The following is a 27,938-nucleotide window of genomic DNA, read 5'->3' on the forward strand; positions in this document are numbered from 1 at the left end:
TGGCTCCACTGTATTTCCTCAACTCATTTCAGAAATGTCGCCTTGCAGCAATAAACATAATGAAGCAAAACCATGAGCCACAGGATGTAATGTGTGTTATATGAGGTGTGACCCCAGTGGTTGTGTGTGTGTGTGTGTGTGTGTGTGTGTGTGTGTGTGTGTGTGTGTTACTGACTTTTCTCTTTCTCTCCTCCAGGATGGGAGCATTTTTCTCTCCCTGTCTTCCTGCCTTCAACGTGTTGAAGCTGATTGGTCTTATGTATCTGAGGAGCTGGGCCGTCCTCACCTGTAATGTTCCCCATCAGCAGGTGTTCCGAGCCTCCAGGTTTGACATACACGTATACACACACACACACACACACACACGTTTGTGCATGTATGTGGGTGCTGTTAATATGCTGTATATAACTGGGTGTGTCATTAACCTTTGCTGATATCAAGAATAACATTTTTAATAATCAAATGTGTTGATGTCACCACACTGACATCCAATTATTACTAACATCAAACTGCATCTGCAATGATAAGTTTTGCAGATGAATAAGGCATACATACCGAACATAGTATTAGTCTCAACTAATGGGGCATTTAAACAGACAAAGATACACACTGCCAACGGAAACAGCTGATTATCTGAGAAACAACCATGTCAATCTAATTCCCACTTATTTACAGTACGCTATCAGTATTTACAGTAGCCTCTTAGCTAGGATAACATAACCATTGGTGATTGGACTGAAGTCAAGCAGTATAACAGTGATCCAACTGTTGGCCCTGGCAGCAGATTATTTAAAGTTTGGAGGTCCCTTTGGGCCCGCAGTTGACCCATGGCCTGCAACAAGTGACCCAGTGTTCGCCCTCTGTCGGCGGCCCTGGCTACATGCATTTAAAGGTTCTCTATATACAATATTTAGATCATTAATATATCATCTGACAACTATCATCTATTTAAAGATATAGTGGACTAATGTCGACCTGAGCAGAGCATGAAGTCTCTCCTTCTGTGTGTTCTTATCAGAGCTTCTCTTTGCTTTGTTCACAAGTATGATCCTAGTAAGTGTCCTCAAGCTGCATTCTCTCTAATGGCCACCAGGGGGCAACTCTTCTGATTGTATAGAAGTCTATGAGAAAATGACTCTACTTCTCTCTTAATTTATTACCTCAGTAAACATTTTAAACATGAGTTTATGGTCTCAATCTCTAGTTTCAAGTCTTCTTCAACACAGCATGATGTTCATTTAGTAGATTATGGTCCATTTAGAGTCAAACAGACCATAAAGCAGGGTATGCATTAGGGCGGGGCTAACTTGTGATTGACAGGTCTCTACCAGAGCCATGTACGGTGTCCCTCACTCCTCCTCAGTCCAAATATGGTCACTTCCGTTAACTGGTTATAAAAAGCCAAGATAGCGACGGCCAAAACACCGAACTTGAGGCTTCAAAGTGGAAATTTACAAACCAATGGGTGAAGTCACGAGAACTACGTCCACTTCTTGTGTACAGTCTATGGTAAAAATGCAAGAAAATTGTTGGGATCTATGTGCCTCGTGATGTGCTTTGAAACAAAGGGATCTGGGCCTGCCTATTCTGCAAGCAAGGCAGAGCCTGATTTGAGTTTGATAAGCATTCAAACCCCCACTAGAAAGAAGTTCACATCAAGGTGTGAACTCTTCACCCAAATGCAACACTGCGATCTAATTGGCCGAGGGCCACAGACACCCCAGGACCCCTGTGGTTTGGCACGGTTTCCATAAAACAGTCTCTCTCCCTCAGCTCCTTGCTTATCCCGCTGATGTCGAGTCGGTGAAAGGAGGCACGCAACGTTGCTGTGTTTAAAAGAAAATCCTAGGTTTTAAACTGTTTTATATTCGCTGGACGAATCTACTGGACTGTTTGTTTGTTTTGTTTCGCTTCCTGGGAGAGGAAGTGGACAATTTTCCTGCAGAAGTGAAGAAACGGATTCTTCAGAGAGAGAGAAGCACATTTCTCCTCTCCACCGAAGCCGCCTTTGTTCCAGCCGTAAGGAAAGAAAGATTCCACGAGCCAAGGAAATTCTCTGACGCACAGAGAGTTTTATCACTCCTGTCTTCCTCTGTTGCTCTGCTTCCAGCCTGCAGCGCTGCTTCCAGTGCAGCTTGTTTTAAGTAGAGCTTTTATCCAATCAGATTTCACCCCTAGGTCTCTATGTAAGGAGAGAGGCCCGAGGTCCTCTAGGTAGACTTTGCAGATTAAGTGAATGGGGACGATATTGTTGATTGTCATAGTGTTCAACCAATCTGATCTTTAGTTTGACATGTTGGGCGTATTCTTTGACGTGCCGATGCTACCCAGGTAGCCTGCTAAGTACGTCAGCATTAACGTGCGCCGTGATTAGTCAGTGGGCGAGTGCGTGACTAATGTGAAATTAAAGGAAGCTGGCAGAAGTTAGTTGGAGCAGTAAGAGTTCAAATTGAAAGATATGGAAGAAATTATAAAATGTTTAGGGTTTTGCTTGGTGTAGTTTAATTATTTGTATGAACGGTGTTCCTGGCTGACAGCGTTGCACATTTCATGGCTGGGAATGTGTTTCATTTTAACTGAGCATCTTGGTGTTTGGAGCTATGCTACGCTAACCTGAGGACGCCATAGCACCACGGTACTTTTGAAAACTTTTGGGAGAAACCTGAGTGGATCTACAGATCAACACGTTCGCAGGGAAACGCAGCTCCACAATTGCGGTCCGCCCGCGGCCGGGGGCTGGTGGTCGCGGTCGGTCCGCAGCCGGGGGCCGGCGGTCCGTGGTCGCAGTCGGCTGTCGCCGGCCGGTCGCGGTCGATTCGTCCATGAATCGAGAAGGATTTCTTACTGGAACTGAAACCATGTACTGGGATTAAACTCTTTAACAAAGAAAGGAGGATGGACTTTGTCTTTAAGTGAACAGCATTCGATAAGTGACAAACTGCATTTGTTTTTGACATTTGCAGTAACGTTACTACTGTTCATTTGTTTATCATGTCGTTTTTATGAATAATATTTGAATGGCTCGTGCTCTTGTGTGGTGGAATGCATGGATCCGCTGCAGGTCTGCTGGATTGATGTGTCATGCTTTGTTGTCATATAAATATATGTGACTGGTTCTTATGACTTTGTTGTTGTCATTGTTGATTTGACTATGCATTGTCCGTTAATGACGCAGCGTCCCGTCATACACGGATTCATGTATCTGCACCGTAGCTGTTCAACTGTAGTAGGACAGCACAGAAGGCCCAGGTATAAAATGCACGGCCCGCCACTGATGTGCATGTATGTGGGGGGTGTATGTGTGTAGGGGAGGAGTGAACTACTCAGACAGTGGTAGAATGTAATCTCAAGCGGGGCCGGGGCCCGTGGGCCTACAAACAAGATGGCGGAGGTAAGAGAACTACTACAAAATAGGGGAGGTGGCTATGTATGTAACCACGTGGATCGACGCACAATGTGGGTTGAGACAATAGACTACGTTCACCTACGTGTCTGAGATGGTTAGCTAAGTCAGTATGTGTGTCTAACTATGTGTGTGCGTGTTAGTAGGAAGAGAGAGAGAGAAAGAAAGGAAAGCCGAACTCTAAAGCACGGCACTTAGCGCCGCCGTAAGATGTAAGAAGAGCTTTTCTATCACGTAAAAACTCTGCCACGTTTATACAGTGATAGTTACAGTTCTAAATCCTACTCACGGAGCCGATTGAAAGAAGAGAAAACAAAACGAACAAAATAAAATAATCCCCAAATCAAAGCAGATCTTTATCACCGCGGTGAAATATGAATATTACTTTGCTTTCTTATCACCCCGGAACCTGGCCGGCGAATCGAGGTTCGGCCCGCCGTGGTTCTGGTCTTTAAAGTAATAAAATCACAATCTCCAAATTCACTGGCAGTGACTGATCTAATACAACACGGTTACAGCTGCAGGAAATACACAGTATAGCAGGACTCAGCGGTCCGTGATGCTTGCACAATAACACCTTCTAAACACTACATTAAACAAAACAAGCTAAGGAATAACACACTAAATGACCTAAATTAAGCCCAAACACCAGATAAACTCTTACTATGAGAAGGTTTCTTTTGGTCGAATCGGTCCTTCGAGTGGGGAACTCCACTCGGTTGCACAGCTCCAAGCGTGGCGCAATTCAGCCTCAGTCTCTGCAGAGAGGAGGGCTCTTCGGCGAAGAAAAGGGGAATTGTCATCCTTTGGCCGGCACTGTATACAATAATGGTGAGAGAACGGGTCGTAGAAGTTATCCATTCTCTCACTGCAGGATCCAAAAACAAAAATATAAAACACAGTCTATGCTCGTCCAGCGAATTTGACTTGAGACCTAACAGAATTTCTTGAGAGGCAAACGTTTCCTTGTGGACCTCCTGGCACCAAACGAGTTTGGACAGAAAGGGGATATTTGAAACTCGGGCTTGGTTTTATCAGATGCCTGTCCTCAGGTCATAAAACCGGTGGGGGGTCCCTTTTGTCCAATGAGGGGCCAGCATTTAAATTTGGCTGGAGCTGTTAGGTGTGGCACATTCCTTAGATCTTGAGTGTCGCATCTACCAGGATCAGGCCTCTTGTTAAGCATCAGGCCAACATATGCTCCTTTGTTTAAAAGCACATGTGAGGGCCTTAGTCAGCCATCAGTTCAGAGTCAGACCCCAACACACATCATACACACACGCACAGTAGAAGAGAGAGAAGTATTTTATCTCACACACTCAGTGAACTAAAGAACACATGACTTCATGTCCATATTTTCTCTGGAATCCCACACTCCTGTGATCTTCTCTTTGATAATGATGAAACAGCATCAGCACCAGTGTGCGAAACACAGGGTGTCTCAGGGGTCCGAGACTTCTTGATTGACACTTCAGACCCCCTGCAGCCCCACTGGTGGGGTCTCTTAATCTTTTAGTGACTACAGCCCCCTAGCCCTATTTTTAGGCCTCTGCTCGAAAATTGTATACCCATACTTAAAGACTGTAGATCTGAAACTACAAGGTCTATTTTAATAATTTTGATGGTATAATACAGGTAAAACTTGTGAGAGACTTGTTCAGATGTGTAAATATTGTGTATATGTTACTGGTTAATAGTGAACGAAGATGGCACACAGCTCAAATTGAAAACTTTCAGGTTCGCCTGAAAAAAAAGCACTTTTATTGAACATTGTTTTTGAAATAATGCAGATTGAAGCCTAAAAATACTCCACATTCATAGCACAACAGGTTTGTGGTCTGTCCAAGCTAATTTTACTTAGCAGGCCAGCATAAAAGAGGACTGAGTACAGAATTTCAAGCCAAATTTTAATTTTTGGAACCAGATTTTGCGCTGCTCTATTCTAATTTTATATACTATATAACTACATATTAACTATATATTCACTTGCTTTATCACTAAGAGTGTTCAATACATCGTAATAAAGCAGTTTGCAATAATTTTCAGCCATGTTCAGTTATTTCCAAATGTCGTCTCATCCATGAAAAAAACCTGCTCTGACTCAGTGTGTATGTGGGATTTGTAAGGCCTGTGATTTGCGGATTTAATCATATGACACGTTGTTAGGTCCGGAATAGTCCATTGAAATCATAATACAATTATTTGTCACTTGCAATTGTCACTCAAATATGTTTTAAAAGCCTATTAATGTCTAGCAGATTTTATCAATCAAACTGCACAAAAAAAAATTCACAAATATGAGTGCGAGAGAAGATTTTCTGCCTGAAATAACACAGAGCAGCAACGGGTTGCAGAAATGAGCCTGTCTTTATGTCTGTTTGTGGACCTAAACAGACTCCCTTTGGACAAATTTGCACGCACTTTGTTAGGATGCCCGAGCGGCCATGGAAGAAAATGAGCAGATCAGGAGTCCGGACGAGGTTTCAGCTGAAGTTTCATTTAGTGATGTGACCTTTCGTGTCGAGTCTTCGCAGATTTTTGTGAAGCGCGTGTGGTGACGTTCGAAGCCTCGCGAGCCGGCCGTACCACGTGTATGAAGGCAAATCACTGTCAAAATCCGAGAGCCCAAATGAGATCCATGCACGCGCGAAAATCAAACAGCCGCGTGCGTATTTTACTTTGACGAGCGCTTTTACGTCACTCCGCGAGCAAAATTCACTCTCGTGCGAGCAAAACTTTAACCCACTCGCTCGCGAGTCTTTTTCCTGCTCGCTCGCGAGTAGTTTTTCTTTTTGACAGTAAGTGGGCGGACCCAGTCGCCATTGTATCTCTACATCTAATTGGTTACAATCCTCGTCTTGGGATAGACCGGATATCACTCTGACACAGATGCTAGTTCTGATAGAGGTGGTTTTCAATCCGCCACTAAACACTACTCCACTACATCTCAAGATGTTCTACATTTGTCTGACAGGTTTTGTAAACTTTTCAGACTGTAGAGGCTGATGAAATACAAATTATGTTAATAGAGTTTTAAATACAACAATTAAAAATGTGTTAAAGTCAAGTTGCTCAGATTGGTTTAAATTCACTCCATCATTCTATTACAGACAATGTGTGTTTGATAGTCAAACCTCTTGTGACAAACAGCTCAAAGAAACTCTTTGATCTTAATTGATTAAAACATGATGTGATCATATTTAATCATAGTGTTGTGTTTACAGAAGAGATATAATATAGTTGTATATAATATGAGCAACAATTTGGACCTGCTCAAAGATCTGGAGCCAAGATTAGGGACCACTGTTTGTATATTAACTGTTAAATCACTGACAAGTAATTAGTGGATGAAAAAGTATTCAGATCCTTCACTGCAGTAAACGTACTAATACCATACTGGTGAAACAATAATCCACTACGAGTAAAATACCTGCATTCAAAACCTTAGTCAATGTTATTATCAGCAAAATGTACTTTAAGTGCAGAAAGTAAAAGTACCCGTACAGTAAAATGTACATTATTTGCCCCTGACCTGCAATCTGAAAATCTCCCCCTAGCATCTGTGTCAGAGTGATATCCGGTTTATCCAAAGACGAAGATTGTAACCAATTAGATGTAGAGATACAATGGAGACTGGGTCCGCCCACTTACTGTCAAAAAGAAAAACTACTCGCGAGCGAGCAGGTAAAAGACTTGCGAGCGAGCAGGTTTAAGCTTCGCGAGCGACTTTTGCTCGCGCGAGAGTGAATTCTGCTCACGGAGTGACGTAAAAGCGCTCGTCAAAGTAAAATACGCGCGCGGCTGTTTGATTTTCGCGCGCGCATGGATCTCATTTGCGCTCTCGGATTTTGACAGTGATTTGCCTTCACACACGTGACTGATTCAGGAAATGGTTCACAGGTCTCGCGTGCGATTCGAAATCTAAGGGGCAGCGAAACGCAATGGATCCCCTGTCACATTTTGTGTACTTCGGACTTTATTGCGCTTTTGTTTGCAAACTATTCTCTGTACCCCAGCTTCATCTGTGCCATGTGAAAGGGTGTTTTCTAAAGCAGGCGAAACAATCTCAAAAAAAAGAAACCACCTGAAGCCCAGCACTGTGGAAAAGTTGTTATTTTTAAATACAAATGAATAAAATGTCCCTAGTAACACAAGCACATTCACATCACAAACCTCTCCCCAATTTGTTTCCACTTTCCCTTTTGACCCTGCCATTGTATCATAAAGACAGACACCATATTAATAAGTTCATAAGTTATGTATTGGCATCACAAACATCATTCATTCATTTATTCAATTCGATGCTTCACACACCAAAGCCATGGCGTCATTATCATCACTCTGTCTGTTTTACACAGTGGTGTATAAAGTACTCAAAAGCCATACTTGAGTAAAAGTAAAGATACCTTACTGGAAAACTACTCCAGTAAAAGTAAAAAGTCACCTATTAGAATACTACTTGAGTAAAAGTCTTAAAGTATCTGATATTTATTGTACTTAAGTATCAAAAGTAATTTTCTGATATTAAATGTACTTAAGTATTGAAAGTAAAAGTACAAGTAAATGCTGTTAATAAAAAAGCAAAGTGTCAGAATTATGAAGTTTATTCTTTTAAGTGCTGTGGCCACCATGACCAAGGACAAGGAGTTGTGTTGAACATAATTGGGTTGGCTGTGATCCATCCAGGACCAACAATGTTCAACATAATATATTGTACATAAGTATACTTTTGCATCTACTATGAACTTATCATCATAATTCTCCGAAAAGCAATATGACACTATGAAGGAGTTGTAACAGTGCGTTTATAAGTATGCTCATTCCGACTAGAGGATGTAGAGGGCAAAAGCATAATATTGTGTTCAGCAACAAATATCCACTTGATGCATCAGGTCAGTGTTGTGAGAAAGGACACCTGCCTTGTAAACTCCTATGGGCCTGATTTGAACACAATAGGCAAAGGTTTTGCTCAAGCTAGCTATAGCATATAGCATCCTGGGCATCACTGGGAATCTAAACACCGCGGCTTTGAGAGCACTTGTTTGCAATTGCGCATTAACGTGATTAACCAACAATTTAACTTGCAAGCTAGGACCACTAGTTCGCCAAACCTGCTTGCTTGCAGTCTCTGTTCCACCACAGTCCCCGACGTTGGTCTCATGATTCATTTTGTTTCTAAAGATAGATTTGATTTTGTAGTGAGTAACGAAGGTTTCAGGGGCAATGTATCAGAGTAAAAGTATCAGTTTTCTTTGCAAAATGTAGTGAAGTAAAAGTAAACAGAAATATAAGTAGTAAAGTAAAGTACAGATATCCAAAAAAACGACTTAAGTACAGTAACGAAGTATTTCTACTTCGTTACTATACACCACTGGTTTTACATTTATTGTCCACTTGATGGCACATTAGAGCAAATGAAGCACCATGAAGCTTCGGCCCACGAGTGAACCAATTGGATGGAATGCTTCATGAAGCTTCATCTCACCATCACTAGTTTCATTTATTTGGCTATTCAAAGCTCCCACCATCAATCACACCAGTGTCTACTAGTCTCCACTCGTTCACCCGACACAACAAAATGAGCCCCCTTTTATACACCTGATGAATTAGACCAGACAGACCATCCACAGGTAAGTATATCCATAAGAATATATGTACAATAAATAGTCACATGATTTCACCAACCCCAAAGTTATCAATAATAATTTACTAATATTTACCATCCCTATAAATAGAGTAAATTATAAAGAAATAATTAATCTAAATAAACAGAGCAACACATATCGTGACTTCCCCCCTACCCGCTTCCTGTGGTTGGTATGTCCCGGAACCATAAATCGGTGCTCGAGCCCCCAGGGAAGTATTTTGCCCGAACACACTGGGAAGAGGAAACAGGCAGAGGTGACTTAACCTTTGTCTTTGCAATCTATACAGAATATTATTCTGCCACATAACTAATTAGACAATCAAGCCTGTTCAATCAGTCATTAACTGCCGTTGTCTATTTGTTTGTTGGCAGGGAGAACAAAAAGGAACATCTCTTTGTCCCAGCTGTGCACATGGCTCCCAGCATTCACAGTCCTACAATAAATCTATCCAATAACATTGTGTGTGGGCATTTTCCTTTGTCAGCACATCACATTTCAAATACATTTCAAATACTGTCCGCAGCATAGGTAACTGCAGTGCGTCGTTACACACCTACACACACACACACACACACACAGGCCTGAGGCGATCAGCCTACTCTGCATTTATGTAACAAGGCTGTCATGGCCTCTTTCAGTCCTTATCAGTCACTCCCAGACGTAGTGGAAAATCGGAGCAGCCACACACACACACAGTCCACCATACAGCTGAGTGAACATCTAATGTAAGCCATTGGATGCAGTTGTGCTGGATGAGAGAGACTGATGTTGCTGATAGTAAATGAGGTGTTGTGCTAACCCTGCTCTTGATTGTGGAGTGCTGGGAACACTGTGTAACACTGACAACATGTCTGTCGGTGATAATATGGATTTAGTTCTAGCATCCTTCAAGTAGTCTTGTGTTTCTGGCCTCACACAAGAAATGCAGGAACTACAATGGCGATGTGTTTGTCAGTTGGCCTTCACAGGTGCTAATGTATAATCAAATACTGTCAAAAGTTTATAACACTCAAAGGAGCACCACACCTTGCAGTGTATTACTGTGCAAACAATGAATTGTGTTGCCATATCAGTGAAAACATACAGCAACAGGTCTTTATTCACAGACATAGTTTTGTGAGTGTTTAGAGAACTGGCTTTAAAGAAATGGAAGCGTAATTTGGAAAATGTTTAACGTGCACAGCTAAAATATGTATTTCCCGAAAGTTTTGTGGGTTAAACATGGAGCTGGAGTGAGGGCGTAATTAGCCTAGCTTAGGATAAAGATTAGAAGCATTGGGAAACAGCTAATCTGGCTCCGTCCAGTTCAAAAATCAACGTGATCTACGTGAAATGTATGCGACCTCTTAACAGTGCAATATCATGTTTTGGGGTAAAATAAGTATGTTTCCTACGTAATTTTAACTGAAATAAACTCTGACTTTTAGTTACACTGGGACACAAACACAGGTCTCCTGGGTGAAAGTCCTGTGTTTGCCCTATCTGTCAACTTGGACCCCCTCACCTCATGGACTTTGATTAAGACCTTATTCTGTTGGACCTAAACATTTGTGTCTACCTCGACAAAGGATCCTAAATGACTTTCCATTGGTATTGTTTAAGTGGTGCTGGCACATCATTTTAACATATGGTGTGCCGCCACCAGGAGACATTACGTCTGTGTATTTATATCTGTTTAAATTTATAGCCCCCGACATCAAGTCGACCACAGATGGCAGTGTAGGTTATTGTGGCAGGTGAAATGCTGGTCAGGATAGTTGCTGAAACAATAGGGTCCCATATCATCCTTCAGCTGCTGCACTCATGACAGTGCAGTCAGGAGACATTGTGATCACACTCTCTGGCTGTTAAAGGAAGTGGACTCATTTCTATTGTCTTTCAAAGTGTGGATGGTGTGTACCAGAATGAAGAGCTGAACAGTTCTAGTGAGCACAGCTGCTTTGGGTTTTAAATCTGTTCATTTATGTCTGTTCCAAGAGGCAATTGTCAGCTACATGTACCACACTTCTAAAGATTTGCTGTCATTTTAAAACTACATTTGAATCATGCAGTAGCCTATACTCATTTTCCAACAGTTACTTCAATTTCTGTTACATTTTGCTGAATTGTTCAACAGATTGCTCTAAAAGCAACAGTAGAGAAGAGGTATGAAAACAATGGGAATGTGAACATGTTAAAACACCAATGTTGTCTTTGCTTTGCTTTTTTTGTTCAGATCAAACAATTTCTACTTGGCTATGCTGCTTTTTATGCTGTTTCTGTGTATGCTGCCCACCGTCTTTGCCATAGTGAGGTACAGACCGTCACAGCACTGTGGACCATTCAGGTAAAAACATAGTTTATAGTGTCAAAAGATGTGTGTTGAAAGGAATTGCTGCGATTTATATTCCCTATCAATGGAAGGATGGACGTCCTGTAAAGGCTGTCTGCCTCCTCCTATTCTTGAAAAAAACGAAAGTTACGAATGTAACTACGGTTCTATGAATCCTGGATGACCGCCAGAGGCAGTGCTTCACACTGGATATCTTCTGTCTCGCGCATGCGCAGGTCGAATATTTATACCAAAAAAGTCACCTGTGACCTCGGATGACCCCCGTCGTCTATAAGTTCCGGTGTCATCCCGAGTTCAGTCCTATGGAATCTTCTCGCGAGTTCACGGGATTCCGAGTGACCAAGAACTCTGGCGGTCATCCAGGATTCATAGAACCGTAGTTACATTTGTAACTTTCGTTCTATTTCATCCTTACTGACCGCCAGAGGCAGTGCTTCACACTGGATGACTTATGCCAAAAGAGTAACGAGGAAGCACAGTAACTACCTCGTATAGCTCCGGCAGAGAAAATTGGCCAAAGAACCCTCCCCAGTGGGTGAGGGGTGGCAACGTTAACTCTGTAGTGTTTGGTGAATGTGCTCGGTGATGCTCATGAGGCCGTAGCACATATATCCTCCACAGGCACACCTCTCAGGGCTGCCTTTGGTGTGGAGATACTCTTGGTAGAGTGACCCTTCACCCTGGATGGCCGAGCGCAGTTGCTCGCCTCATATGTGTAGGCAATGGCCTCCACTATCCAGTGGGATAGGCGCTGTTTTCTTTTTTGAAGGAGCACAGCCCTTCTTAGGCTCACCATAACTGACAAAGAGCTGCTCCGACTGCCGTATGCAGGCGGTGGCTTCCACATAAGCTCTGAGGGCCCACACTGGGCACAGCAGCCTTGACCTCTCCTCTCCCGATGGGGGGGTCAACTTTGCCAGCTGGATAGGCTGGTTGATATGTGAACGTATCAACACCCTTGGGAGAAACACTGCATTAGGCCACAAAGTGACACCCAAGCCATCTGAGTTCCACCTCAGACATGATTCTTTCAATGACAGGGCATGCAGCCTGTCCCCACATTGAGCTGAATTGACGGCAAGGAGAAAAAACGTTTTGGCCGATAGCCATCTCGGCTCCGCCTGTGCCAGGGGTTCAAAAGGAGACAAGCATAAGGTGTCCAGTACCAAGGGTAGGTCCCATGCAGGGGATACCGGCCCTTAGCTAGGAGGGACTGTAGAAACTCAGTACAGCAGGCACGGGGCGCTGTACTGGGACCCTGTTCTGAGCCGCACACCAGTCAGAGAACCATAGTTGAAGGCGGCAGGAATTGGATTGCCAAATCCGCCCTCTAGTTGCGACAGGAGATCCCTCCTGTCGGGGAAGAACTCTGACAAGCGTTTAGCAAAATCAGAGGGAATGGTTGAAAGGCATGAAGAAGATCCTCTGGCCACGTGTGAGCCAGGGCATCTTGACCCAGAGGACTGGTCCTCTCCATCAGGGAGACCCAGTGGGGGCAGTGGGTCGACACGTCTGGATGCAGCCGCCACTCTCACGGTGGAGGCTTGTGACGGAACAGGAAAACCACAACCTGGTTCCGTTCTCCTGGTGGGTACATTGCCCACAGGCTGGTCAGGCGAGGGGCCTCCCAAGTCAGAAGAGCACGGTGATCCCTGTAGCAACTTCTGCAGATCTGGTGCCCCATTGATAGTTTATGTGAAATCACAGCAGAGGTGTTGTCCAACCGGACAAGCACATGCTTTCCCTTCAAATATGGAAGGAAGTGCTTGAGCGCTAGCTCTAGAACCTTGACCTGCCCCTGCGGTCTTTGAGCAGACAACTGCCCCCAAGCTGTCTGTTCTGTCATACTGCACCCCGCCTTGAGAGGCAGGTATCTGTTGTGACAATCTCCCGGTGGAATGGAACCGAGCCCATGGGGACACTGTTTGCCAGATATGCACTCTCCCTCAATGGGGATAGAGTGAGTAGGCACTGTTTTGATAATATTATTGCCCTGTATCTGTGCCACTTGGCATCCAAGTGAAGGCTGTTTAGCCATCTGCAAACCCAAGAGAACGACAGTTGAGGCAGCTGTCAGTTTACCCAATAGTCGGAGAAAAGGATGTAGGGCAACCGTCTGCCCCCTCGGAAGGGGGAGAGGTTGTGGTGGTTGTCCACATGCTGTGGTGACAGACAGGCCCTCATAGGGCCACACTAATGAAGGTTATGCTCTGAGAAGGGCTCAGGTAGCTCCTCTCCATGTACACCTTGAGGCCCACCGGACCACGTGAGAGAAGGTGAGCAGTGTCCTGTGGCGCCTGAAGCCGGGATGGCGCTCAGGTCAGCCAGTCGTCTAAGTACGGCAGTATGTTCACGCCCTGTGATTGCAGGGGGAAATGACAGCAGTAACACACCTTGTGAACACCCATGGGGAGATGGGAGAGTCCGAATGGAAGCACCCTGGACTGAAAGTGGCAGCCTTAAAGGGCGAAACGTAAAAACTGCCTGTGGTGATGCACCATGGGAATAGGCGTCTGTCGGGGGGCGAATATTCGTCCCCAAGTTCGGAGGTTGTCTGGGGGGGGGGCGTAGGTAGGGTTGTATGGGTAGCGGCCCGGCCTCTCAGCAGGACGCTGAGGCCTGTGTCGGCTACTAGACCGTCTAGACCAGGGTGGACATCATTCGTCCAAGTTCCCTCGACATGACCGCAAACGCCTGCAATGAAGCATCACTGAGGCTGGAGGCGGAAGCGTCGAAGTAGCCTGCTGCAGAGAAGCTGCGAGGGCAAGTATGAGGTGGGAGAGGGAGTTGTAGATACGGTGCACAGCGCTGCTGTGTCATAAGCCCTGGATAGCAGGTCATCTTTGACCCGACGTTGGGTCAAGGGCACCTGGCATCGGGCCTCAGATTCTCCTCGGGAAACTATGATGGATGCAATAGTCGGCTAAATGGCTGGCATACGTGCAAGGCCAAATTTTGCCACCTCCTACATGGCCGTCAGGGTTCGCCATCTGCTGTAAGGTGGGAGAGAGCCCTGGTGTCTCTCCAGCATGTATGCAACTCCCTCAGATATTCCTCGGAGGGAGGAACAGAAAAGGTGGTGAGGGCGGGAAGGCGCCTGAAGAAGGCACTCACAGGTGGAAGTTCCAGCTGCTGTGTATCCCACTGTAGGCATGCCAGCGCCATACAAATGATCAGGGTACGTTGAGCTGGATTCAGCTGCCCTGACAGGGGGAGGTAGACCTCACGCATCAGGTGTTCCACTTCGGCCAGCCTAGCAGACCTTACTGCTCAAGGCGTGATGCCGCAGGTCCTGCCTGAGTTCTCCGAGAGGCCCTCCCTCAGATGCTCGAAGCTAAGGCAAGAGGTCAGGGCCGTCCTCAGGCTGAAGAGGAGCTATACAGGTCCTACAGCCGGGAGAGTTTAACATGGCCGCGATTCTGGTGGAACCCTTGTCCCACTAGTTGATGCGGAATTCCAAATCAGTCTGAGCGGGAGCGCTCTGCTGAATGTTGAGAGAACAGGCAGGGGGCAGTCAGAGGGGAGTGATCTTTTCGGACACTGTCTTCACTTGGACAGTCGCTGTGGATATTGGTGACCCACCAGTTAGCCTGAGCGAGAGCACTCTGCTACTGTGGAAACAGAGCCAAAAAACAGTCCTTATGGTGAGAGGGGAGCGAGGACACTCTCTTCACTAGGACACTCGCTGCGGATATTGGTGTCTCACCAGTTAGCTTGAGCGAGAGCACTCTGCCACTGTGGAAACAGGCCAAAAAAAAACAGTCCTTACAGTGAGAGGGGAGGGAGGACACTCTCTTCACTCGAATATTTGCTGCAGATATTGGTGACCCACCAGTTAGCCTGAGCGAGAGCACTCTGCCACTGTGGAACAGGCCAAAAAAACAGTTCTTACAGTGAGAGGGGAGCGAGGACACTCCTCACTAGGACTGTCGCTTGTAAATAGTGGTGTCCCACCAGTTAGCCTGAGCGAGAACACTCAGCTAACTGTGATAGCCGTAATGTTACAAAATCAATGGACACAATCCCAGTATTAACTTAGTCTAGTTAGTGTCCCACCAGGTTAGCCTGAGTGTGGACACTGCCAGCTGCGACAGCCGTAATGCGTAAAAAGCATCAATGGGCACAACATCAATGTTGACTTAGTATAACTAGCATTCACTGAGTTAGCCTGAGCGAGAACACTCTGCTAACTGTGATAGTTGTAATGCTACAAAGTTGATGGACACAGCCCCAGTATCAGCTTTGTTTAGCTAGCTTCCCCCTGAGTTAGCCTGAGCGGGGACGCTCTGTTAACTGACAGCCGTAAGGTTACAAAGTTGATGGACACAGTCCCAGTATCAGCTTTGTTTAGCTAGCGTCCCACTGAGTTAGCCTGAGCAGAGACGCTCTGTTAACTGACAGTCGTAAGGTTACAAAGTTGATGGACACAGTCCCAGTATCAGCTTTGTCTAGCTAGCATCTCACCAAGTTAGCCTGAGTGAAGACACTGCTAACTGTGAATTATGTCAGATGTAAAAATTAAATCTCAATGGACACAATGCCAATGTCAATCTAGTCGAGCTAGTCTCTCACCTAGTTTGCCTGAGCAGGAACACTCTGCTCACTGTGATCACTCTGAAGGGCGGGCCGACAGCGTATATTCTACGCTCTCGTTAGCACGCCACTCGATTAGCTAGAGCGGGAGTGCTCTGCCAACCGTGGAAAACGAACAACGGTTATAGAAAACAATGTTAATCGATCTCACCGATTGCTGTCTTCACGACTTAGGTGGCCCTTATCAGACTGGTGAGGACCGATGATAGGGGCGTCCACTAGTCCGGGGCTCGATATCCAAACGGCGAACACACTGCTCCCTCCGAAGAGGGACAGCTTGTCGCAGCCCTTGGAGGGCGAAATCCGCAACTCCGACTGGTGGTCACAAGGCTACAGCGACAAGCTCTAATATGTCTTGATCGTAGACACATCTTTGTTTATGCTACCATGGTAGCTAACCTGCGTAGCGAGAAGATGAAAAAGGACTGAACTCGGGATGACACCGGAATTTATAGACGACGGGGGTCATCCGAGGTCACAGGTGACTTTTTCAGTATAAATATTCGACCTGCGCATGAGCGAGACAGAAGATATCCAGTGTGAAGCACTGCCTCTGGCGGTCAGTAAGGATGAAATAGAACATATATGTATATATATTTTTTTTTTTTTTTTTTTTTTGCAGCTAAAGTAATATGTAAGGTCCTTGTAATGACATTCCACTTTCCTCTGTGTTTTCCAAAGAGTAGCTTAATTACACACAGTAATTTGTAACTGATCTACTGTATATAGTCACGAAATGTACAATGCAGGTTGTTTGTTTGCATTTGGCACTCTGGGTTATGTCCACAAGTTGGTGGTAAGGGTGCAGCAGATGACAGGGATGCCAAAGGGGAAAAGAAGCTAAAGTACTTGCTCGAGTCTGCTGTGTTTGTGCAATATGAGGAGGTCATTACATCTGCCACCTGAACCTTGAGGTGTGGTATTGTGTTTATATTGTTTCTAAATGTTAACTACATAAAAGTACTTAAATGTGTGTTTCAGTGGTCAAGAGAAGATATATGACATCATCTCTGAGACAGTGGCCAGTGACTTCCCCCTGTGGTTCAGTAAAGTGATGAGTTACGTCACTAGCCCTGTCGTAGTGCTGCCAGCACTGTTGCTGCTGTTGTAAGACTAAACACACACACACACACACACACATACATTCCTACATTAACAACAGTGGATTATCACACTACTCCAACCAAGTGTGGACTCCTGTTTCTGGTCTTTTTGACAAAACAAAAATAGAATAGAAATTTTACTTGTAAAGTCTTTTCCCACAGAATTACTGCAAATGAAATCAAAGGGTTTTAGACAGGAGTTTAGGGTGATTTAAAGCATGACCGAGAGGGGACTTCCAAAATATCCTCTGTTGCACACACACACACACACACACGCACACACACACACACACACACACACACACATCTTATGATTTGTCCTTGTGTGTTTCAGCATGCTGATATACTATCTCCAGGCCATTGCCAGATCCCTCAAATTCACCAACAACCAGCTGAGGATGCAGCTCCAGACTGTAAGTTTCTGACGAATCATTCGCAGAGTGGGTAAATGGTAAATGGACTGTACTTGTACAGCGTTTTTCTAGTCTTCCGACTACTAACAGCACTTTCACACTACATGTCAACATTCACCCATTCACACCCATTCATAAACTGATGGCAGGGGCTACCATGCTGTATTTATTTTCAACATGTATGCTTTGTAAGACACAATATAGTCCATGTCGACGTTTCCTTGGGCAAGACACTTAATGTCTACATCCCTCTCGCACATTTGCATTTAGCAGGTTTGGTTGCCCCATATGAAAGGAAGAATACGGCAGGAATATGATCAATTATATTGACCGGTGATAATTCATTCGAGCTGTCTTCAAGGAGCTTCTTAAAATTTAGTTTTGTGGGTCCAAAACAATAAAGGCAGAATAATACTGGATTTTTGATGGCGATAGGATATCAATATTTTAGAACAAGAAATCAGACGAAATCAAGCAGATTCACCAGAAACTCTTTCAGCTCAGACTCCAGCAGGGCCTCCAGCAGAGACCAGCCCACTGCCAATTGACCCAAATCCGCCAATGCTGCCGGTAGAGCAGGTCGTCTTTCAATCAGAAGATCGGCTCGATCCCCTGCACTTACAGTCCATGTCGACGTTTCCTTGGGCAAGACACTTAACCCCAAACTGCTCCCGAAGGCCGTGTGGATGCTTAGTTATGGATAGTAATAGATAGTGGCACCTTGCAGAGCCCATGCCATCAGTGTATGAATAGAAAGACGCTATGAAAGCTTTTCTAAAGGGACTCTGGTGCTCGTAAAAACACTACCGCTTTTGTCCAAAGGGACCGCCAAAATGAAAGTGGCTTGTAGTAGCTTTAAGTAATTTTAAGCTAAAATGTAGAAAATATTTAAGGTGGAATTTTCCTTTAATCTCTTTAGGAGCGGACCGAGGACAAGAAGAAAGTCTTCCAGCTGGCTGCAGGTATCTCTGGAGTTTTTTTCACGTGTCCTGTGTGTGTTCCATTATTTCTTGTAGTGTCGTGACCCTCACCCTGTAACATTTACCCCATCTTAGCGAGATTACAGGCTCCAGAGGCTGTGGCTGACCAAAAGCCGGATCAGCAGGAGAGTGACATCACGAGCCAGGAGGCCTCCATTCACACTCCATCTCCCCGACGGAACGGCAGCGTTACAAATTTTAGTTCTCCTGTTCGTCATGGAAACAGCATCCGCACGATCACCCAATCAGCTTCTAGGGCGGACCTGAACAGAGGAAGTGTGGCTGGATCAGTCAGAAGTCCAACAGTGACCATACTGCCTAAACACAGGCCGGAGCACATACCCAACAGGTCTGACACACACTGATATTTTGGTTTAGCCAATCACATTGTCTAAAGACAACATGATTATATGATGGATCTATACAATTTCATTGATTAGGAATTTATTGTAGGATTGATAAATAGTGAAGATATAGCCAATGGAGATGTCTTAAACTAGATTGTAGTTTTAGGGTTCTTTTACAACCTAACCTGTTTGGTTTGGTTAAAACAAACTCTGTTTGCCCGGGTAGTACGGTTCCTTTGAAAGCTGTTAATTGAACCCTTATAGTGCGTTCACACCAAACGCGGTGCAAATTATTCGCGCGAGTAGATTACATTCAAAGTCTATGTACAGACACGATGAGACTGGAGTGACGCAAATTCACGGCGCGATTGACGCAAATTCGCAGCCAGCGTGATTGGCGCGAATTCACGTCAAACGGCAAATCGCCCCATCCGAGCCCCATTGAGAAGACAAGTACAAATTGGCATCATTACGTAGTTATTTTGGAGTCCCTTTTTGTCAGTTTATTGCCGTTAAATCACAGCCAAATCAGTTTATTTTGTGTTCATACAGCTGTAGTAAACAGCGACGTGTGGCTTGCTAGACACAGTGAATACAGCTCGATAAAATCCACGGAGCTCCTCTGGACAATATTATGAACCCAGACATGACGGCGTTTAGTTTCCCGGGATATCTGTGACTTCCACAACACGTATTAAGCAGAAATAGGTTATTTTTTCCATGGTTAATGGCGGACAGTTGAACGGCTTTCAGGGCAATAAGCCACGCCCCCTCTCCGGCGCGTCCAGCGTGATTCACGGGAATGAACACAAATAGCCCCCGGCAAGACCGATGGAGCGAATACGCGGCGCGAACACGGCATTAGTGGGGCTTGGTCTATTTTTTTCCTCCAAATAATTAGCCTGTTAATGTATATTTTATTTTCGTGAGTACTTTCATATAGAATGCAGAAGAAGAAGGAAAAAGCGACGCAATTCTTTTTCCGGAACAAGGCTGATTTTTCTGAGCTTACGTACCTCAAATAAAGGCATCAATCAATCATGTTGTGTGAAACGTACATGTTAAAAATATGCACTATAGCGTGCAACAACACAGAGGCTCCGTACCAAGACAACAACAAACTTTATTAATCCTTTCAACCTTGGCAAAGGCAGAGCAGACCAGATCCACTCCTTCAAGTCATACCTTTTACAATAAAAGCTAGATACAGTGCGTAACCATTTATTTTCTTTAAGCAGATTCTGCATTCACATGTATAATCCCTAGGCAACGGGACAAGAATTGGCAACGGAAGCATTTTGGTGTCCGATTGTAGTCTGTTTAGTATTGACTAATCACTTTCAGCAGGCTTTGGTTGAATGCAGGTAAATAGACTGTGTGGAGAGAAAAAGAGGCGGAACGATTTGGCAGAAATGTAATCTGTGAACCGGCTACACCAGAACCCAGAAATATAGATGGGTTCGAAGATTTCTGTTTACCAGAAGGAACACTCAAATTCACTCAGCAGGAAGCTCAATACATTAACTTACAGGAGTTTAAACTATACAACAATTTTCCTCAGACTGCCAGAAGCTGCCCTGGGTCAATCGGATCCCGGGTGGTGGTCCTCTGCCTGCCCAAATGTACTAAAAGCTTTTATTGAAACAGTGTCTTATCGCTGCTGGTATGAATAGTTTGAATGTTATTTTGCAATTTACTTTTAGCATTACTCGTCCAATCCCGTTTTGTTAATCATCTTGGCCTTAAGATGCTTTTGGGAAACAAGGCCCTGGCCAAACGCTGGTCATTGACACTGTAGCTCAAGCTATAGCAGCTTGCTACATTTCTGTAGTTATGTAACATAATGTGGTATTTACAGAAAGACCGACTTCTTGGTTGATCATTTTGAAGAGCTTAAAGCTTTTCAAACATCAAAATGTTAGTGCTTCTTAATTAAGGTTTGTCCAAGTGTTAGTGACAGTCAATACTATATTAAAATATTACTTTCAAGGTGTGTTAGGATTGTTACAGAACAGGTTTAGGGCAACGAGAAAAATGTATTTGAGTTATTTAGAAGAATCTGAGAAAAGTCAGAGTTCTGAGTTCAAATTCAGAAGTCAAATACATTTTTTTAATATTTGAAAAAAGAAAATCTGACTTTGAACTTAGAATTCTGACTTTAAACTCTGAACTCATCATTTTTCACATGTTGTCTGAACTCAAATACATTTTTCGTAGATTGTAGATAATGTTTATCCAATTTATAATTACAATTGTGACTCCTGTGAAGAGATGTTGCGATTTTTATATAAAAACGATTCATTGTTCAGTCCTACGCTGAATACTTGTAAGTTACGGGAATGTTTTTTGGCATGAAAAAGGTCCAATTTAAACCTGCTGAATATTGGCTTTAAAGGAACATATCAGTGTTTTGTTTAAAAACATTTTGACCAAATAGCATATACATTACATCACTGCTGACCAATATGCAAATCATACCAAAGTTGTTTTTTAAGTGTTTATTCAAGCTTGCTTTACTGTTTGACCATGTTTAATTATCCATTACAGTGAACAATATGTCCCCTTATATTTTGTCAGAATTGCATTGCAAACATTTGATAAAGCATTATGCAATGATAACATACCAACAATAATATTACATCATAGTTATCTAAGTTCATTCTTATGTGTTGTCCTCTCTTGTAACAGGCCCCCACCCTTTCTTGGTGGCCCTAGTGGTACCTGCAGGTCCAAATCCTACCACCAAGTGGCATATAATCTACCAGCTCGCTATTCTGACAACATCCACTCTGACCCCCTGTACAGGAAGGCCATACGCTCCATACATCCAGTCGAGGCTGCCGGGATCATCACTGCACAGAGTTATGGAGGACGGCGCGGTCACACCACCCGCTATGTGATTGTCAATGAGCCCAGGAAGAAACTGCTGCGCTCATCCACACGGATCCCACGCCATTACCTCATGGAGGAGCCTGCAGAGATCCTCGAGTTGTACCCACGCAACATCAAACGCTACACACCCCGCAACGCTCACCACCAACCACATCCTCACCGGTCCAACCCATCGCATCAGCATCTGAGTGAAGAGGAAGAGGAGGAGGAAGAGGGAAAAGGCAGGAGAAGGATGGCGTCAAAGGCTCATCGGCCCCGGTCCCTCTCTGACCTTCACCAGCCGCCACACTTCTACATTGGGGACCGTGTAGAGGGCCACGTGTCTGTGGTTAAAGGCGGTCACACTCGAGCTCGGGGCAGATATGGAGTGCAAGGAGAGGGTGAAGGGGAGGATGGTGAAGGAGAAATGGACTGGGGAGATTTAGAGTCAAACTCCCGGGCCCAGGCCAATGTGAGAGGAGCAGACTCGCTCCTTGTACGAACCAGGCGTCACATCCATTCCCCAGGAAGACATTGTCAGTCCCCGGCCAGGACCAGGCACATGGAGTGTTTTGTGAAGCCCAAGACCAGACCAAAGCTAGAGACCCCTCTGACCGAGTCAGACTCAGCTTCCCTGGCCTCCAGCAGCGACCAGCAAAACAGCAGCACTGACCAGTACATTCAGGTCATCCACAACAAGGAACACCATCTCAAGACTGATGCCGGGCAAGGGAAGCTGGCCAAAAAGAAGTCCAAAACCAGCTTTGATCTAAATGTCATTGAATCAAATGACCTTGTCTGCTCAAATGTATGACATCTTTGCTAAAATGATGTATTCTGTTAAAATGTGTCTCGGAAAATCAAAGATATATACACTACTAGTGGTTAAAAGGGTACAATGATTTGAAAGCACAACAAGAATATTATCATAAATGTGATATTTTCTTCTTCTCCGATGTGTGTCCATGTACATCAGATAATTAAATGGGTTGTTGTAGCATTGTGTATAACAATCAAACCATACTGCACTGAAGCTATAACAGCTATGGAACACACCGTTGACATAACACCTGCTTCCCATCCAATCACAATAGAATCGATAATCATTTTTCATTGATCCGTCCTGCACATTGACTAAGCAGCATTTCGGATGGAATGACATGAACACTACAATTCCCAGCTTGCTCTGCTGCAACATACGAGGACTCCAGCTGCAGGTGCATGATGCCATCAAGATTACGAGAAAGAGTCGGGGATTTTTGCCTTCAAAATAAGATACTTGGTACTTTTCGCTTACGTAAATGTTTTGCTGTGTTAAAAAACAATATCAACATTCTTGAATAAATCACTGAACACATTGAAAATGTAATGAAAGATTTGTAATAGCGCATGGTACATTTTCATAAATGCTTAAGTATGTGAGATGGAGTTTTCTTTTGAAAGCTATACCGGCAAAAAAAAAAATCTCTGAATGATTTGACACCGCTGCTAACAATTCTTATATTTCAGGGAATTCATTCAAATAGTTTCGAATTGAAACGTTCTGGCCGAGACAGGTGTGGGCTGTCGCACGGCCATAAAGGGTTTACAGTGAACAGCAACTGGCAGAGTTGTCATATCCATTAGACACGTGAGCTAGCTGCTTGTTAGTGAACGACGCGGGCATTGCATAGCACATTTCATTCATTTTGGCTAACGCTAGCTCTGTAGTAGCGGTTCTACTTGCTCATGTTAAGTAACTTCAATTGTCGCTGCTGCATTTGAGTCGCACAACTCAGCTACAGTGTCTCTTTGAGTTTCTGTTGAGTTAAAAGATAACAGGATATCGTGTATCCACCATTAGCCGCTGTGCCGTCAGTTAACGTTAATGCCAATTGAATTAACGCTAGGTTAGCAAGGTAACGTTAATTTACACCAACTACTATGGATTATGAACATAAAGCGAAGGCAGTGGGTGACTGCTTGCTGGGTTACAAGACGGATGAGTCTGGCTGGAAAGTCTGCAAGAAATCGGTAAATCTTTTCTGTTACTAATGTCTGATATGGAATCGTACGACATGTAACGTTAATATCCACTGTGCGCTGACGCATGCTGTTCTCTGGTGTGGTCACAGAGCACCAGCGGGTAGCTCCATTGTTCGGTGTTAACGTTTCTTGATTCATTGCTCACCGACTAGGTTAGCTTGCGTCACGTGACGGAACTTTAGAATCAGCTCTTTAGTTAATTCTGCACGTGTAACGTTAAAGGAACTCTTGGTTCTGTACAGACTTGGAGAACTCATTGATGTTAGTTCCTACAGATCTGCTAGTGAGTGCTGGTGGCTCAGGGTCTGCTTGAGACAGACTCTTCCTCCCTTTTCCAAGTCACAATACATGAGATGGTGAATTAGTTTCAGGTTATCGATATTCAGCATATATATATAGTCAGTTTAACAGAGCTAAACTAAAGTTGTGATGCTCTCTCTACAGGAGATGACGACGCAGTCCTCAACAACAAACAGACATCATGCATTGTCTGTTCCACCTCTGACTGTTGCAATACTATTTAAAACATCACTACAACACTGACCCTTTACAGTGCCAGCACTGCTTAACATACTGCAAAAGCTCCTGACAATGGTGCATCACCTCATACTGGCCTCTGTCACACTCGCGCTCCTCAAGACTGCAGAAAGACACGACCTATGACCTCTTTTGCCTTTTTGAAATATGTTGTGTGTTTACCAGGGCTGTTCATTACACTAAAGCAAATGTAGCTCACTGTAAATTGTTTTCTTTGGCAGAATGATGTGGTTGTGTCTTGGCGTCCCTCATCGGAGTTCCCAGGGAATGTGTGAGAAACCTCAACTTCTTTTGTTTTTCTCATCACGTTTAGATTTCATCAACAGTTGAACACAATGCATCATATCTGTAGATGGAACTTTTCAGGTCATGTGACGGTAAACACAAGAATCGGGACATCAGTCAGGGCTTGTGTTTACAAAGCTACCTTTCCTTCATAGTATGATATCTAAAACTGCAGACAGTTTAAAATCACCATGCTACTTAATCTTTTACATGATATTCAAAAGATATTATTAGATGCTACCAGCAGATACTTTAATACCACTTTTCAAGATACTTAGATTGTCAAATGTGGTTTGAACACAGTTTTGTATGAAAGTCAGACATTTCAAGTTCCAATTGTCGCAGAGTTGTGAACGTATGAGGGGTGAAAGAAACATAAATTCATTGGTAAAAATAGAGGTGCTAAAAATGCATGTGTTTCAAAAAATGCAACCATAAAAGATGGTTGTGAAATAAGTAATGGAGTGATATGAACACAGAGCCATGTTTCATAATTTCCCCTGTCTTGCATTCATCATTCACAACACAAATTTGTAATTTAGCATTTAAAAAAGTGGCCTCAAGGATGGGAGTGATGAAGTGATGAAAATGTTTACCAATTAATAATATAAGTGATTACAGAAAGTACCAACATTCAAATCTAAGTTTAACCTTTGATGGAAGGAGTCATTGCCCGGGTAGATCTCGTTCATCGTTCTGAAATGAACTTCTTTTGCCATAAGTGGACTTCTGAAATACAGGGAACTAGTTCAATTCTATTCTATTCGACTCAGTTTATTTTTGTATAGTCCAAAATCCCAAATTTGTTTCAGAGGGCTTTACAATCTGTACACATGTGACATCCTCTGTCCCTCACATCGGAACAGGAAGAACTCCCCCAAAAAACCCTTTAACGGGGAGAAAAGAGGGAGAGACCTTAGAGAGAGGAACAGAGGAGGATCCCTCTATTAGGATGGACAGAAGTGCGATAGATATCATGTGTACAGAATCAACATAACAGAGTTACAACATATTCTATGCATAATTTATTTATTAAAATCCCTCTAATAGAATCCGTCATCAGGTGTTGTCTCATGCAAACCTGATGCAACTAATCAAGGGCCTCATTATTTGCATCAGGTGTGCTTGAGATAGAACACATCAAATACCTGGACTGGTAGTGACGTTTGATTGCATATTAGAAATATGGGTAAGTCAAGAGAATTGTCCAAAAAGAGATCATTGCTACAAAAAGATAGCAAAGGCACTGAATGTTGCTAGACACCATTGGAAGCTGGCTACACTACCTGGACGTGGCAGAAAGAGGAAGCCATCAACGGCTGCCACCAGATTTCTGAGGAGGCAGGTAGCCAAAAACCCTCGAGTGACTGCAAAAGACTTGGTGGCAGCAGGCACTGAGGTTTCAGTTTCCACAGTAAGGCTAAACGCTGAAGGTCTCCATGCCCCAACTCCAAGACGTACACCACTACTGACCCAAAAGCACAAGAAAAGTCGGCTCCAATATGCTCATAACCATATTAATAAGCCACAGAAGTTTTGGGTTTCTCTTCTGTGGATCAGCGGTATGTCTGGAGGAGGAAGAACGAAGCATGCGCTGAGAAGAACACCCTGCCTACATTCAAGCATGGCGGTGGCTCGGTGATGCTCTGGGGCTGCTTTGCTTCTTCTGGAAACCTGCAGTGTGTGGAGGGCAAGATTGATTCAATCAAGTATCAGGAAAAAAAAAAAGCTTTGGTGTCATTGGACCTTCCAACAAGACGATGATCCCAAGCATACCTCAAAGTCCACCAAGGCTTGGTTTCAGAAAAAGTCCTGGAAGATTCTGGAGTGGCCGTCACAGTCGCCTGACTTGAACCCCACAGAAAATCTCTGGTGGGATTTGAAGAAGGCGTTTGCAGTGCGCAAACCCAAGAATATTGGAGAGCTGGAGGCCGTTGCCCATGAGGAATGGGCTAAGATTCCTCAGGAACGCTGACAGAACCTGGAGTCTGGCTTTGCATCAGGTCATAACAGCAAAAGGGTGCTCTAAGTACTAAAGATGCTCGTCATGAAGAAGTTGAACCATTTTGAGGCTGCAGTAGTCATGAACAATGTCATTTTGTTTTGTCTTAAATTAGGAGAAACCACTTGTAGTATTGCTTGTGTTGAGCTATTTAAATTGTTCTTTGAGATTTTGTCAATAAACCTAATTTGCAATGGGGGTTGAATAATTGTGAGTGCAATTGTATGTTTCCTCTTCAAGGGTGGAAACTGATGAATAGTCCTTAATCTGTTATTGCATTATTTCATCTTAAAAGCTACATCCATCTATAACTGATGAAGGTGTTTTTGTAATGACCACATGATAACCTGGTTTTCCTTTTGATTCAAAAGTATCAATGCTCGCAGCATTGTCTTAATTACTGTGTCATATTACCTTTTAGTGCAAACAACATTATTTCTCAGTGAAAGTATTATGTCCAAACCATTATCATATAACTATATAATAAACCAGATACCTTTTTACCTCCATTCTTTGTCTTTATTAACATGCTTGTATTAGTCCATATTGGGACGCTTTTGTGGGGTAAAGTTCTACTTCTATATTTTCCCATAACCCCCTGACTAACTGGCTCTGCTGTTGAGATGAGAAGAAAGGAGAGGGCTCACTTGTGAGCTCCATCATCTGCTCACCAAAAAGTCTTTTTCGTTCAGAATGTTATCGATTATGACTTTTATAAGAAACTTATGAACACATCTCTGGTAAACACAAAACGTAAAGAGGGGATTTTGTGATTCTTTACGGAGAAACCTATTTTTACAGATCTGTCTATCAAATCAACGAATCAATCAGTCAAAAAAAAAACCTCTTTAAATGTATATGTGACACTTATTCACCTCAATGATACGTTGTCATTTATTTATTATCCCTGGACTTTAGTTGCTCTTGTGTGTCAGCAAGATTTCTGCTCATGTTCAAAACTTTATATTCAAAACATATAGGTGTTTTCTGAGAATGAAGAATAAAGTCGTAATAAATAAATCGCCCTGCCTTATAAAACAATCTAACAGAAAACACTTGTAATTAGGCATAACTCTCACTGTCATGTCTGATTGTCTACACAAATGTTAACTTCACCACCAAGTACAGGCTATAGATCCACTCATAAACATTCAAACCGCAGTGTTTGTGCTAATGAACCATAACTATTCCATAAGCACCTTTTAATCCCAAAAGAGATAAGCCAACTCAAATTTTAACTCAGTCATTAGAAATCCAAGAAACCATCAAATATATATATATATGTATGTGTATGTGTATGTGTGTGTGGATATATGTATGTGTGTATATGTATATGTGTATATATGTATGTGTGTGTGTATATATATGTGTGTGTGTGTATATATATGTGTGTGTGTGT

The 27,938-nt window shown here is 43.5% G+C and overlaps 2 protein-coding genes across 4 annotated transcripts in view; both read left to right on the forward strand.

Moving 5' to 3' along the window:
• Positions 1–23,016, forward strand: part of tmc3 (transmembrane channel like 3) — a 74,455-nt gene extending 51,439 nt beyond the window's left edge. For 2 of the 3 annotated variants that reach the window (XM_031876986.1, XM_031876988.1), the window contains exons 16-22: positions 197–325; positions 11,267–11,377; positions 16,958–17,083; positions 17,414–17,492; positions 18,412–18,454; positions 18,548–18,821; positions 21,508–23,016. In XM_031876986.1, coding sequence (XP_031732846.1) covers positions 197–325; positions 11,267–11,377; positions 16,958–17,083; positions 17,414–17,492; positions 18,412–18,454; positions 18,548–18,821; positions 21,508–22,504 — 1,759 coding nt within the window. In that variant the 3' untranslated portion in view covers positions 22,505–23,016. The remainder of the gene's footprint in view (positions 1–196; positions 326–11,266; positions 11,378–16,957; positions 17,084–17,413; positions 17,493–18,411; positions 18,455–18,547; positions 18,822–21,507) is intronic. The other variant, XM_031876989.1, reaches the window with a different exon arrangement.
• Positions 23,017–23,156: 140 nt separating this feature from the next.
• Positions 23,157–27,938, forward strand: part of stard5 (StAR related lipid transfer domain containing 5) — a 39,518-nt gene continuing 34,736 nt past the window's right edge. Inside the window, exons 1-2 of the mRNA XM_031876980.1 lie at positions 23,157–23,703; positions 24,474–24,523. Coding sequence (XP_031732840.1) covers positions 23,614–23,703; positions 24,474–24,523 — 140 coding nt within the window. The 5' untranslated portion in view covers positions 23,157–23,613. The remainder of the gene's footprint in view (positions 23,704–24,473; positions 24,524–27,938) is intronic.

The sequence above is a fragment of the Anarrhichthys ocellatus genome, unplaced genomic scaffold (assembly GCF_004355925.1).
Source record: "Anarrhichthys ocellatus isolate YVR2014 unplaced genomic scaffold, GSC_Weel_1.0 scaffold121, whole genome shotgun sequence".
In the NCBI taxonomy this organism is placed as follows: Eukaryota; Metazoa; Chordata; class Actinopteri; order Perciformes; family Anarhichadidae; genus Anarrhichthys; species Anarrhichthys ocellatus.